General features: G+C 35.7%; 1 protein-coding gene across 11 annotated transcripts in view; it reads left to right on the plus strand.

Annotated features, from left to right (window-relative positions):
- Positions 1 to 15,723, plus strand: part of LOC126253109 (putative thiamine transporter SLC35F3) — a 708,458-nt gene that overhangs the window by 435,223 nt on the left and 257,512 nt on the right. For all 11 annotated transcript variants that reach the window (XM_049954222.1, XM_049954231.1, XM_049954240.1 and 8 more), the window contains exon 6: positions 11,320 to 11,488. In XM_049954222.1, coding sequence (XP_049810179.1) covers positions 11,320 to 11,488 — 169 coding nt within the window. The remainder of the gene's footprint in view (positions 1 to 11,319; positions 11,489 to 15,723) is intronic.

Below are 15,723 nucleotides of genomic sequence, written 5' to 3' on the forward strand. Positions count from 1 at the left end.
ATTTGTCTAAAATTGTTGGGAAAATAAAGTTTGATTCTAGGGTATTTAGCTATTGCTTGCCACATGTAAATTAGAGTTGAAGTAATTTTCCCAATACTGGCACAGCTACTTCTGTTGAAAAACCTGCCATAAAGTAGGAGATTTAACAGTGGGTTCCTCAGTTTACATGGTTCAAGCAAGTTTCTTGTTGTTCCCAGTGGTTTCTGCAGCTTGTGCTCTATAAGATATGTGGCTGTGATGCCAAATTACATGAGCAATAGGATGCAGACTCTCACTACTACAACTCGCGGATTCCTCATATTTTTCAGCTAATTAGTTCAGAAATTTCACAGTAAAAAATTTTGCATTTATTCCACAGCTTTTGCAATGTTGGCTGTGTCAACATAAAATGTTGAACAGAAATTGTAGGGAAGGTGACAGTCAATGTGGATTCTGACAAATATTTGTATTTCTATTTGTATTTCTTTATTGGTCGTGTAAATCGTGTTTAGGTACATATTTTGCACAAACGATGTAGGACAAGCCAGGTTCGTACAGTATATACATCATCATACACATTGCTATTTTGAAAGGATAAATAATTAAAAATTATTCAATACATGTTGAATATTGATGACAAATTTAATATAATAAAATAAAATGATGGACTTATTAAGAATATTTGAGCAATTACACTACACTTTTCTGGTACTCTAAAAACTTGGAAACAAAATAGAAGCAGTGATCAAGCAAGTACTCTTTCAGTTTCACTTTAAACTTCTGTAAATTTTGCATATGTTTCAAATAGGGTGGCATGTGATTCTACAGCATTATGCCAGTATGATACACTCCTCTCTTACAAATGTTTGTACTCACTGTATTGACAAGCAAGTAATGTTTCTGCCTAGTATCATGAGGGTGGTAATCACAGTTATACTTGAAGATATTTCCATCTTTTAAAATACTTCCTTTTGTGAAATTTAATATTTCATACATATATAAGCAAGGAAGAGGCAGTATACTGAGATTTTTAAATATTGGTCTACAGGAGTCTCTGTACTTAGCGTGGTTTATTATTCTAACAATCTTTTTCTGTAGCCTAAATGTTTTGTTTGTACATACAGAGTTCCCCCAAAAGATAATGCCATACATCAGCAGTGACTGAATATTGCCATGGTACATTGTGATCACAGACACACGGCTTGTATTTTGTGGGAGGATTCTTACTGCATACGTAAGTGTGTTTAGCTTTTTATTTACATGGTTAAGATGTGTCTCCCATTTTAGGTTTTGCTGTATATGTATACCTAAAAATATTGTGTCGCTCACAGATGAGACAGTTTTTCCATCAATTTTAAAAATTGGTCTTGCAGGATGTAGTTTCTGTGAATTGTGGAAATTGACTGTCACTGTTTTTTTCATTATTTATTGTTAGCTTGTTTGTTCTGAACCATTGTGTCAAATTTTGTATTATACCTGTAGCTGTTTTTTGTAGGCTTTCCTCATCACATGATTCGATACGGATATTTGTGTCATCTGCAAAAAGTGCTGTTGTCCTGTTAGTTATTTTTTCTGACAAATCATTAACACAAAGAATGAAAAGAATTGGCCCAAGGACTGACCCTTGATGAACTCCATATGTAATGTTTTGTGTATTACTGTAAAAATTACTCATTTTTTGTGTTTTTATGTCTTTGTATTTTATTTGAGTGATCTGTTGACAGTCATGAAGGTAGGAATGTATCCACTTGTTTGGCAGACCTCGTATTCCATAATTACCTAGCTTCTGCAACAGAGTGTTATGATCAATTACATCGAAGGCTTTACTAAGGTCAAGAAATATGCCAGACACATGTTGCTTATTATCTACTGCAGTTAGAATTTCATTTAAGAAGGTATAAATAGCTGACTGTGTTGATCTGCCAGTTCTGAATCCGTGTTACACATCACTTATTATGTTTTCTTTATTTAGAAAGGCTGTCAGTCTTCTAAAAAATAGTTTTTCAAGAATTTTACCAAAGCCTGACAATACTGATACAGGTGTATAGTTTGCAGCTTCATGTTCATCCCCTTTCTTGTACAGTGGTGTCACTTTTGCCATTTTCAGATTTTTCGGGAGTATACCACTCACGAATGATGAATTGAAAATATCCGTTAGTGGTTCTATGATAGATGTTACACTTGCTTTGATGATAATATCTGGTATTTCATCAGTACCTGCTGAATACTTATTGGGTAACCTTTTTATAATGACAGATGATTCCTCAGGTGTTGTTGGAGACATGAATAGGGTTCTTGTAAGAATTTTTGTATCTGACTGGAGTGTATTGCTGTGTGGTTGTGAGTTGTAATGTTTGGTAATCAGGTGGTGTGCAACATTAGAAAAGTAGTTGTTAAATTTATTAGCCACTACTGTGGGGTTGATTATTTTATTTTGTTTTCATGAAGTTCTATATTTTTGTGGGCTAATGAAATAGTACCTGTTTCTCTTTTTATGATACTCCAGTTGCTTTAGTCTTATTCCTGGAATTTTTTATTTGTTTGTCATTTTCCATTTTCTTTGCTTTTGTTATAATTTGTCTAAGTATTTGTTTATATTGTTTAAAGTAATTGATAAATACAGGATTTGTGGTTTGCTTTGAGTATTCATATAAGTTCCTTTTATTCTGGAATGATATTTTTATTCCTGTTGTGATCCATTTATTTGGTTTGTGCACAGAATTCATAAGTGACGTTTCAAAAAAATGTTTGTATGTGGCCATAAATTTATCAAACTTGTCATCTGTGATGTTTGAACTGTTAACATCAGTCCAGATTTCTCTTCTCAAGAGAGAACAGAAGTCATATACGTTTTCATTATTAGACTTCCTCACAATAGTTCTAGTTTTCTGGGCTTTCGTGTTTCCTGGAATAGTGATTGTTAGTATTTGGGCATTGTGATCACTAAAACCACTGTTTGCAGTCTGTGTGTTGCAGATATATTTATCCGTGTTCACAAACACCTGATCTATGATTGTTGCAGAAGTAGTGGTTATATGAGTTGGGTTGGTTATAGTTGGTTTTAGGTTAAAGGACTTCAGTAAGTCTTTGATTTCATCTTTAAATTTACTGGGTTTGGAGAAATCAACATTGAAAACTCCACATATAATAATATTTTTTAAGGGTGTTGAAGTCCTCTAACAGCTCTTCCATATGATTATAAAAAACTTTTTTATCGCCATCTGGTGACCTATATACACAGATGATTACAGAATTGCTAGTTGGCAGTTCTACTATTGAGAGTTCTGTGTCTCTTTCTTTAGATAAGCTGTCAAATTTGGTTATGTTAGTGAAGTCTATATCTTCTCGAACATATATGCAGCTTCCACCATGCCTGAGTACTTCTCTACAAAATGTGGCAGCTAATTTAAACTGTGGTAGGTATGCTAGTTCTATCATGTCTTTATTTAACCAGTGCTCAGTAAAGCATAAAACAGAAATATCACTCATATCATTTAACAAGATTTGTATTTCATTCAGTTTATTGGAAAGAGACTGAACATTCTGATGAAACAATTTAAAGTATGAAGCAGGGACTATATTGTGACTTTCTCTGTCACAGGCTTGTGGAAGATGTTTTATATGTAGTGGGAGTGTAGTTATATTGAGAACTGATTTAAATATGAATGGACTAGCAAGACCAAGAAGGACTTATTGTAAGATAGGAGTTATGGAAGCAGATTGCTGGAACTGGTACAGATATGTTTGTGGGATCACTACCTGGTAAATAGTATTTTGAAAACAAGTGTATAATTCAGTATTTTTGCGTGCCATTTAACCTCTTTGGAGGACAACATTCCTAAGACGGTTATGTAATAATGATTGATTGTGCAGCAAAAGGTTGGACCTCTGTCTCATTTCTACAACTGAGGGTGATGTCAGGCACACTTGTGTGGAGGTAGTGTCTTTCTTTGAACAGTAGAAAAGCCAGAAGTGAAGTATGAATACATCATTCCAGAGGTTACAGAACATCTCAGGAAAAATACATGATCATACATGTTTGTGACTGATTTAACACCTCTTATTCTGCTTTGTATATGTAGCACAGAATATTTCTAGTATGAAGCTGTTTATACTTTTTACCAGCAGCATATAATCTGTGCTATATCCACCCTATTCTAATGAGTTCCAGTAATGTTACTGAATTATTTATTTATTTATTTATTTTTTAAATTCTTTCAAAAAACAGAGCTGCAGAGCACATTACATTAAGTTGATGTAGCTGATAGCAACAGAAAATACTGAAGTTTTGACAAATTCATGGATTAAAATGAAAATACTTGTTTAGTATCTTCTGCTTCCATCCAAACATAAGAAGCCTTATCAAAAAAGGATGAATTTATAACCAGTAAAATGACAGAATAAGTGGAGATCAGCAGATTTACTGTCTCTCAGGGAGCAAGATTGCTAAGCTAATTACTTAAATATAAATGATAGTATAGGCAATAGTTTGGACCTCTGAGTCCTTGCAAAAGGGTATAATGTTTGAGACATAAAATTCTAGTTGAAGAAACTTAAATGTTATGGCACTTATGGTATCCTGCTTCATAGACAAAGACACACTTGCACAGCATAAAAATGGACAAACTGTGCCATGTAAATTAAACTAAAAATGGATTAGGGGAGTATAAAATGTGGATTCTCACCATGTTCAGTGCAGTTTCTTTTCCAGTTCCTAACCTATAAAGGACTATTCAAAAACTGTAATGTTTGGTGATGACACAAGCATACTGCAGTTAACAGAAATACATCACATTAATAGTCATGTACTAAATAAAACAGTAAATGTGAAATTCCATAATGTCCTTCTGGATAACAAGGTAAACTGGAGTCAACACACAAATAATCTAATCAGTTATTTCAGTTGGCTTGCTTTGCACTTGAAAGTATCTCACATTGTTGCGAATTATCTTCAGGAGCAATGCAGCAAAATAAAGATTGTACTCATTCAGGGAAAGTACATGGTAGATGTACTGTATAAAGAAGACAACTGCACATCTTAGAAAGATCACTTCGAAGATATGGAAACTCTCACACTCACTTCCCAGTTAATTTACTGTAAAATGGTATTTGTTACCAGTATATAAAATACAGCTTCAGTTAAATTGTTTTGTTGTTGTTGTGGTGGTGATGGTGGTCTCCTGACTGAAGACTGATTGACGTGTCTCTCCATGTTACTCTACCCTGGGCAAACTTCTTCATCTCTGCATAACTACTGCAGCACCAATTTGAGTCTGATTGCTGTTTTCAAGCTTTGCTCTTCTTCTACATTTTTTTACCCTTCATACTTCTCTCCATTATCAGACTAACTATTCCCTGCTGTCTCAGGATGTTTCCCAACTGGTCCCTTCTTTTAGCCAGATTGTGCTATAAATTCCTTTTTTCCCCAGTTTGATTCAGTACCTCTTCATCACCTACTTGATACACATGTATAATATTCAACTTTCTTCTACAGTACCACATTTCAAAAGCTTCTAACCTCTTCTTGTTTGAATTGTCTAACATAACTATCTGATTGAGAATGAACTTTTCTGTGACTACACGCTTCTATAAAACATTTTTGGACTTCTTGCCATTTCATTGCAGAATAAATCCTCAAGCTTTCGATGATTACTCCCATCATCTTAGCAACTGTCTGTTATGGCTGCCATTGTGGTGCCCGACACTGATCAGCCAGAACATTATGACCACCTACCTAGTAGCTGGTATGTCCATGTTTGCCATGGATAACAGTGGTGACACATTATGTCATGGAATCAATAAGGCCTTGGTAGGTTGCTGGAGAGAGTTGACACCACATCTGCACACACAAGTCACCTAATTCCCATAAATTCTAGGGAGGTGGTGGTCAATGAGCTTTGACAACACGTTCACTCACATCCCAGATGTTTTTGATCGGTTTCAGATCTGTTGAGTTGGGGGGCCAGCTCATTAGCTGAACCTTGCCACTGTGTTCCTTGAATCACTCCATCACGCTCCTGGTCTCGTGACATCGTGCATTATCTTGTTTAAAAATGCTACAGCCATAGGGAAACATGATTGTTATGAAGAGGTGCCCGTGGTCTGCAACCAATGTATGATCATCCTTAGCCATCATGGTACCTTCTGTAAGCTCTACTGGACCCACAGATGCCAATGTGAATGTGCCCCAGAGCATAATGGAGCTGCCGCCAGCTTCTCTCCGCCCCTGTGCCCATTTCAGGCTTAGTTGCCAATATGGTGTTAAATGGCACATGCATGGGTTGTCAGCTGTGGAGGCCCATTGTTGGGAGACTTTGGTGCACTGTGTGAGACACACTTAAAGTTGGTGTTAGTTACACCACAGTTCACCACCTGTGCTGTTTTACCAGTCTGCCCAGCCTACAACATCAGAAATCTGTAATGAGGGGTGGCTGTCCAACTCCATGATGTCTGGGCTTAGTTCACCTTGGTTTCACCATGTGTTGAAGACACTCGCCATGGCACTCCGCAAACACCCGACAACTTGTGCAGTTTCCAAAATGCTTGTGCCAAGCCTCTGCGCCATCACAATCTTTAGAACAAAAATGACATTACCACTTATCTTCCATACAGAATAAAATAGTCCAGGCTTCTTGATCATAAATAATAGCTTGCCATTATTTCTGTATATTCTTCCAATTTAGTTATTTCTGATGCAGCAGATAAATTCACAATTTTTCACAACCATCGATTCCATTTTTCTGATTAATCCAAGTCCAATCTTTGATTGAATTAATACCTAAGCCATAACTGTACTGACAAAATCTAACTGTTTTTCCTTGCACCAGCCCTTATAGAAAAACATAACAAGCCATGATGCCAAAGTCTTTATTAAAACAGTCATTTTTGTAAAGTTACAATGAAAATACAAAATTGTTAAGGCTTTCGTGGCCACTTGTTGACAAACTGCCTATTGGCTTCTGTCTCGGGGTCTTTGGACGACATTCATCTAATGATATTAATGACATTTCGCCAGCATGAGTGGCTGGCATTGTCAAAGCTTCACCTTCCATTGCCGGCATTTCTGATGAAAGCTGGTACTGCCTCATTGCCAGTGATGGCCATGTGTTGGTTAAAAGGAGACCAGTTGAAAGCCTGCAACTAACAACCTGTATGCATGCTAGACATACTGTACTTACAGTGGGAGAGATGTTCTGGGGTGCAATTTCATGTGACAGTGGGAGCACTCTCTTAATTATCTCATGCACCCTGAATTCAAATTTGTATGTCAATGTTGATGATTCATTATGTTATGCTCCATTCATGAACAGCATTCCTGGAGGTGATTTCCAACAGGATAACACTCACCCACATACTGCTGTTATAACCCAACATGCTCTACAGCATGTCAACATGTTACCTTGGCCTCCTCTCTCACCATATGTCTCTCCAATCAAGGACATATGGGACAACTCCAGCATCATCCACAAATGGCATTAGCAATCCCTGTATTCACTGACCAAGTGCAATAGGCACAGAACTTCATCCCATAATTTGATTTCCAGCATCTGTGCAACACAACACATGCATGTAACTTCCTGTCAGATTAAAACCGTTTGCCGGACCGAGACTCGAACTCAGGACCTTTGTCTTTGCGGACAAGTGCTCTACCGACTGAGCTAACAAGCACAACTCACAGCCCATCCTCACAGCTTCAGTTCTGCCAGTACCCTGTCTCCTACCTTTCAAACTTCACAGAAGTTCAAGTCTCGGTCCAGCACACAGTTTTAATCTGCCAGGAAGTTTCATATCAGGGCACACTCCACTGCAGAGTGAAAATCTAATTCTGGAAACAACACATACATGTCTGCAAGCTTGCATCCAACATTCTGGCAGTTACACTGGTTATTAATGTACCAACATTTCACATTTACAATATCTTGTCTTGTGCTTACATTAATTTGTGCTCTGACAATGTTAATCACTTAAATATTTTACCTAGACAAATGTATTTTCAAAATTTCATTACTTTATATTAGTTATTTTTTGGTGTTGTGATTTTTTATTTCTGTCAGTGAAATACAACATGGAACCATACCCAGAAAACTTGTACATTAATTGACTGTGGCCATGGAAACCTACACAATTATAAAAATTAGTTACCTATTCACAGAAACTTAAGTGTGACAGTATGTTTTACAATAATGAGGAAAATGATTGCTACATTTCACATTCTTAAAAATATTTGTTTTTCACACAATTTTTTTAAAAAAATGTTGTTTGTAAACAGTTAGTTCTAAAAACTTTATTTTTCCTACTATGTATCACAATTATTTCAATTAATAACATGTGTTCTCCCTCAAGAATTACATTTTTTAGTTTGGAAAATTACTACTTGCTTTATGTCATGCACTTGTAAACTGTCTTGACAATTCTATGCTCTATCTGCAATTCTTAAAAAAAACTGCATTATTATTCCTCTAGATTTGACAATTTTGTTATAACTAATTATAAACTTGGGAATATGTTATAGCACATTATTAAAATTTGCAGTTTTGTTGATGACCTGATGTGTTCAGTGTGAGTTGGTATGTAATCTTCAATTTATTCTTTCATACTTCATGAATAATGAATAAAAAATTTCAATTGTAGTCATAAAAAAGTACAATACTTGATACCATGTGTTGAGTCATACATTAAAAGCCGTGCAACTAGTAATACATTAAAAATTGCATATCACATACTCCAATACACATTCAAGATTGTACATCGCAGCTGCTAATCATCCACATTTCACTTCCTTCCCTTCAAGACCAAACTCAAGACAAATACCATTGGAAAAGACTTTCTAACACTTACATTTATATTTAATGATAAGAAACTCTCTTTTTTGAAAATTCTTTCCTTGCATTTTATATCGTCTCTGTTTTGGGCATCATCAGTTATTTTGCTGCCCAAATAGCAAAACTCATCTATAACTCTTAGTGTCTCATTTTGTAATCTAATTCCCTTAGCATAATCTGATGTAACTCAGCTACATTCCATAACCCTTGTTTTACTTTTGCTGATTTTGATCTATCCATTCCATTCAACTGCTCTTCCATATCCTTTGTCATCTCTGATAGAATTACAATGTCACTGGCAGGCTTCAAAGTTTTTATTCCTTCTCCTTGAACTTTAATTTCTTTTCAAATGTCTCCTTTGTTTCCTTCACAGCTTGCTCAGTGTATACATTCAATAACATCAGGAATAAATCTGAGAGGATACAAGATTTATTACTGTTTTATTGATACAAATGTCAATAAAAATCATTTGGTTAATAGGAAAGCCCTGTGCTAGATTGATTTATAAATGAAGAAGCATCCATCATTGTGCATTTGAGTAAAGTTGAGTAGGAAGGTAATTCTGAGGACTAGAAATATCTTCATTGGCTATGAAAATTTATTATGGAGCCTGTTCTACTGTGGTTGCTCTGTTTATTTGCCTGAGGTATTGCTTGTGAGCTCCAGGCAGTGACAAGAACTGTAGCTTTACACTTGACATCATCGCAAGTACAGCAACAAGATCTATGTGCAGTTTGTGGCTCCAGGGAACATAAAAAACTCAGACATGGTATTTTGCAATATTGTCAATATATTCTGAATCTTTTTGAAATAATATTTTGATCAGTTGGTTGAATATCAGGGTGTGAACTGAATATCAGCCTCACATGATGACACATGCTAATGACTGACCTCTTGTCTGATGTATAGCCAATGCATAATAAATTCTGCTTGTAATTCCAAATTGTCGGAATGTTGGTTTAGTAGATCTTGATATTGAACCAAGATTTAAGATGATTTCATTTAGTCAGGAGTTTGATGACTGCTACAAAGCAGATGTGTAGTTTATTTGTAACACACATATTTATTGAAAACTTACAGACCACAAATCTGTTGCATTCCATTCTTAACCACTGTTTCCCTTTTGTAACCTTCGACTCTTTTGACTTTAGTCTGGTTTCTGTACAAGTTGTAAATAACCTTTCACTCTCTGTATTTTATCCTTGCTATTTTCAAAATTTCGAAGAATGTAGGCCACTCAATATTGTCAAAAGTTTTCCCTAAACCTGCAAATCCTAAAATTTAGTTTTGCCATTCTTTGAGCTATCATTTAGGATAAGTCATAGGATCAGTATTGTCTTGAGTGATCCCACATTCTTCAAGAATCCAAACTAATCTTCCCTTGGTCAGCTTCTACATTTTTCCATTCTTCTGCAAATAATATGTGTCATTATTTTGCATCCATAATGTGTTAGACTGCTTCACTTCATTAATGTATAACTTCTTGCACATCATTGAATTGACTAATGTATGAATGGAAGTAACTGTTAACAGTGCTGATTTGTTTTCATTAGTTAACCTTATTGTCATTAATTAGTTTCAAAATACTTGAAGCACCCTAATATTTAATTTTGGACTTCCACTTCCCATTATGATTCTTGTCTAGTGTCACTTTTCTATATCTTTTCTGGTCTTGCTTCCCCATGTCTTCCACTTTCTCCCTTCACTACTTACTGTGCAACTGCATTATCAATGGGGAGCTGCAGGCTTCAGATCTTCATTTATCTTTTCATAGATATTCCATGGCTTTTATTATTTTATTTTAGTCTAAAGTATAAAAGACTCCTTCCGTAAGGGGACATTCCAGTGAACATGCTGTCAAAAGATGCCAAACTCCATCTATCCATTAAATTCCTATAGAACCACCCAACTAAGAATTCTCTGAAGTGAATCCCTGAAGTAACAGTAAATCTGAATCTAAACTGGAATCTTCTCAAATAGAATTCAACAATTATCAGTTGTATCATGTCACAGAATATCAATAGAATTTTAATAATAATCTGAGCTACTCTTTTACAGACATATAGTAATTCATCAGTCAAACCTATCTCATTTTTAGTGATGTAGCAGCCTTTCTTCAAGGCTGCTGCTTTTTTACTAATTAAGATGTTTATTTAAAACCAATGTAGGGAAAGGGTAAGCCCTTTTGTGAATAATGGTCATACCAAGGTTTAAAGTAGTTGGCTGTTAATATGACAATCAAGAATCCTGTAAAAACAGCTAATTTCAGATTTTGTGGTCCTTTACTTTCTCCAGATTAGTTAAGATTTTCCTTCATAATAAGATACATGTTTGTGAGAGAGAACATAGACTTAAAGCTTACAGGTAAAACAAGATTTTTTTTTAAAAAAAAGGACACATATGATGTTTTATATTCATATGTCAATAAATATCACCATCAAGACTATAGAAATAATTATAACAAAGAAATAACATTTTTCTTGTATGTTGAAGACTTTTCTTTTCCAATTTTTTTCAGATAATTCCCTATGATGCTCCATTTTTTACAACATGGTTCTGTACTAACTGGACAGTACTATTTTTTCCATTATATTTTGTATGCAGAGTTTCAGCAATGAAATGTAAATCTGCTGGAAGTATTCTACAAGAAAGTGTCAGAAATTTTAGGGACAAGGGCTTTACAGCAGGTAAGCACAAACCAATTTAGGGAAGTAACGTTCATTGCATAGTTTTGCTTGCTATATCTTTGCATAATTTTGGTTGCTATATGTTGTACTTCACTGGAGCAAAAAATATGCGCAGTGATACAGACTATTACTTTATAAAATAAATCACCTGCATAATTTGGCGTTATGAGTACAGCTTATAAGAGAAAGAAAGGGTACCTTATTATTTATACACTGTTAATGTTTTACATGTAAGTGAAATTAAATTATGGTTTACACTCTCACACACATTCTACTATCCTCAAATAACACTTATATAAAATTTTGAGTGTGTGAAGCAGGGCCACTCAGAAATTGTAAATGAAGGATATGTGATAAACATAAAAACATATTAATAGTTCAGTTAAGAAAGAAAGCTTGCCAAACCAGATCTATGTCTTCAAGGTGTGACTGATTAATGTATTTGATTATTCATAAAAATCCTAATATTCTACTGAGAGTTACAAAGCATCATCATCCTTCCAGCAGGCTGAGTAGGAGTTTTGTAATGATTTTCCTTTGTAAATTTTATTTTACATGCAGTTCTTGTCCTAAAATTATTCCCATAACAACGAAGCTCCATGACAACAAACACACATATGTCCAATTGCAGTTGATACGGTCATTCTCATCTCACATAGTGTTCTCCTCCATGACTCACTTGATTTCATAACTTTTCATAATCCAGTTACTTCTCCATCAAAATCTGTCACAGCATTGGGGCCAATTCACATTTATCAGAAAAAGGTGCTTTATGGCAATTTAAATTTGTGAAACTCCTCTGTTCATTGCCACAGTCATTTCTCATGATGTATAGGATGTTTAAAAATAGTGTCCCATATTCTTTTGGGAGAGGGTATTGATCAAAAATAAAAATCAGTCCTACGAACTTATATCTGGAAACAAATACTTGTTGGGATAGGGGTCCATTTTGATGATCAGTACTCAGCTGTGTGAGCTGTTTTCTCTTTTCTTATTAGTTTTATTTGCATCTGTACTGAGCCATTTACAATAGAATAGAATAGAATCTTTATATGTCTTTCAGTATGTTTTCCATACAATTGGCATTGTCAGTGTGTTCAATATTTTTTTTAAAAATAACAATAATTATTATTGTACATAATTGTGCCTGTGCAGGGCAAGCAGATACGCATGCTAAAGTAATATTGATAAGACAACAATTATTCATTCACAATAGTAATAATAATAATAATACATCATAACAGTTAAATATACAATAGTATCAAGATATATTTATGGTACATCTTACGTATCCTTGTAAAAAGTCTTGTTGGTACATTACTGTCACAAACGTATAGGTATAATTCATATGGCAATTTTTTGATTCATGTTGCATATCTCTGTTGTGTCACTGTTTAGAAACTCATCAAGTGAGTAATATGGCATACATTTGAGCCACACGTCTATTGTTTGCTTAAAGTTATTCATCAGTAGTCCACTCACAGCCTTTGAGAGTTTGTTATAAAATTTCAAGCTAAGGTGTTTATGGCTCTTTTGTGTTAATGTCAGCCTTGCATATGGTAGGTCTATGTTACTATTATTTCGAGTATTATGAACATGCACTTCAGATCTTAAATTAAAGTTCTTTATGTTTTATTTAGCATTGTTGTTGTTGTTGTGGTCTTCAGTCCTGAGACTGGTTTGATGCAGCTCTCCATGCTACTCTATCCTGTGCAAGCTCCTTCATCTCCCAGTACCTACTGCAACCTACATCCTTCTGAATCTGCTTAGTGTATTCATCTCTTGGTCTCCCTCTACGATTTTTACCCCCCACGCTGCCCTCCAATGCTAAATTGGTGATCCCTTGATGCCTCAGAACATGTCCTACCAACCGATCCCTTCTTCTTGTCAAGTTGTGCCACAAACTACTCTTCTCCCCAATCCTATTCAGTACTTCCTCATTACTTATGTGATCTACCCATCTAATCTTCAGTATTCTTCTGTAGCACCACATTTCAAAAGCTTCTATTCTCTTCTTGTCCAAACTATTTATCGTCCATGTTTCACTTCCATACATGGCTACACTCCATACAAATACTTTCAGAAATGACTTCCTGACACTTAAATCTATACTTGATGTTAACAAATTTCTCTTCTTCAGAAACGCTTTCCTTGCTATTGCCAGTCTACATTTTATATCCTCTCTATTTCAACGATCATCAGTTATTTTGCTCCCCAAATAGCAAAACTCCTTTACTACTTAAGTGTCTCATTTCCTAATCTAATTCCCTCAGCATCACCTGACTTAATTCGCTTACATTCCATTATCCTCGTTTTGCTTTTGTTTATTTTCATCTTATATCCTCCTTCCAAGACACTGTCCATTCCGTTCAACTGCTCTTCCAAGTCCTTTGCTGTCTCTGACATAATTACAATGTCATCAGCGAACCTCAAAGTTTTTATTTCTTGTCCATGGATTTTAATACCTACTCCGAATTTTTCTTTTGTTTCCTTCACTGCTTGCTCAATATACAGATTGAATAACATCGGGGACAGACTACAACCCTGTCTCATTCCCTTCCCAACCACTGCTTCCCTTTCATACCCCTCGACTCTTATAATGGCCATCTGGTTTCTGTACAAATTGTAAATAGCCTTTTGCTCCCTGTATTTTACCCTGCCACCTTCAGAATTTGAAAGAGAGTATTCCAGTCAAGATTGTCAAAAGCTTTCTCTAAGTCTACAAATGCTAGAAACGTAGGTTTGCCCTTCCTCAATCTAGCTTCTAAGATAAGTCGTAGGGTCAGTATTGCCTCACGTGTTCCAACATTTCTACGGAATCCAAACTGATCTTCCCCGAGGTCGGCTTCTACTAGTTTCTCCAATCATCTGTAAAGAATTCGCATTAGTATTTTGCAGCTGTGACTTATTAAACTGATAGTTCGGTAATTATCACATCTGTCAACACCTGCTTTCTTTGGGATTGGAATTATTATATTCTTCTTGAAGTCTGAGGGTATTTCGCCTGTCTCATACACCTTGCTCATCAGATGGTAGAGTTTTGTCAGGACTGGCTCTCCCAAGGCCGTCAGCAGTTCTAATGGAATGTTGTCTAATCCCGTAGCCTTGTTTTGACTCAGGTCTTTCAGTGCTCTGTCAAACTCTTCAAGCAGTATCATATCTCCCATTTCATCTTCATCTACATCCTCTTCCATTTCCATAATATTGTCCTCAAGTACATCGCCCTTGTATAGACCCTCTATATACTCCTTCCACCTTTCTGCTTTCCCTTCTTTGCTTAGAACTGGGTTTCCTTCTGAGCTCTTGATGTTCATGCAAGTGGTTCTCTTATCTCCAAAGGTCTCTTTAATTTTCCTGTAGGCAATATCTATCTTACCCCTAGTGAGATAAGCCTCTACATCCTTACATTTGTCCTCTAGCCATCCCTGCTTAGCCATCTTGCACTTCCTGTCGATCTCATTTTTGAGACGTTTGTATTCCTTTTTGCCTGCTTCATTTACTGCATTTTTATATCTTCTCCTTTCATCAATTAAATTCAATATATCTTCTGTTAGCCAAGGATTTCTTCTAACCCTCATCTTTTTCCCTACGTGATACTCTGCTGCCTTCACTACTTCATCCCTCAAAGCTACCAATTCTTCTTCTACTGTATTTCTTTCCCCCATTCCTGTCAATTGTTCCCTTATGCACTCCCTTAAACTGTGTACAACTTCTGGTTCTTTCAGTTTATCCAGGTCCCATCTCCTTAAATACCCACCTTTTTGCAGTTTCTTCAGTTTTAATCTACAGGTCATAACCAATAGATCGTGGTCAGAGTCCACATCTGCCCTTGGAAATGTCTTACAATTTAAAACCTGGTTCCTAAATCACTGTTTTACCATTATATAATCTATCTGAAACCTGTCAGTATCTCCAGGCTTCTTCCATGTATACAGCCTTCTTTTATGATTCTTGAACCAAGTGTTAGCTATGATTAAGTTGTGCTCTGTGCAAAATTCTACCAGGCGGCTTCCTCTTTCATTTTTTAGCCCCAATCCATATTCACCTACTACATTTCCTTCTCTCCCTTTTCCTACTACCGAATTCCAGTCATCCATGACTATTAAATTTTCATCACCCTTCACTATCTGAATAATTTCTTTTATTTCATCACACATTTCCTCAATCTCTTCGTCATCTGCAGAGCTAGTTGGCATATAAACTTGTACTACTGTAGTAGGCGTGGCTTCGTATCT

The sequence above is a fragment of the Schistocerca nitens genome, chromosome 1 (assembly GCF_023898315.1).
Source record: "Schistocerca nitens isolate TAMUIC-IGC-003100 chromosome 1, iqSchNite1.1, whole genome shotgun sequence".
NCBI lineage: Eukaryota > Metazoa > Arthropoda > Insecta > Orthoptera > Acrididae > Schistocerca > Schistocerca nitens.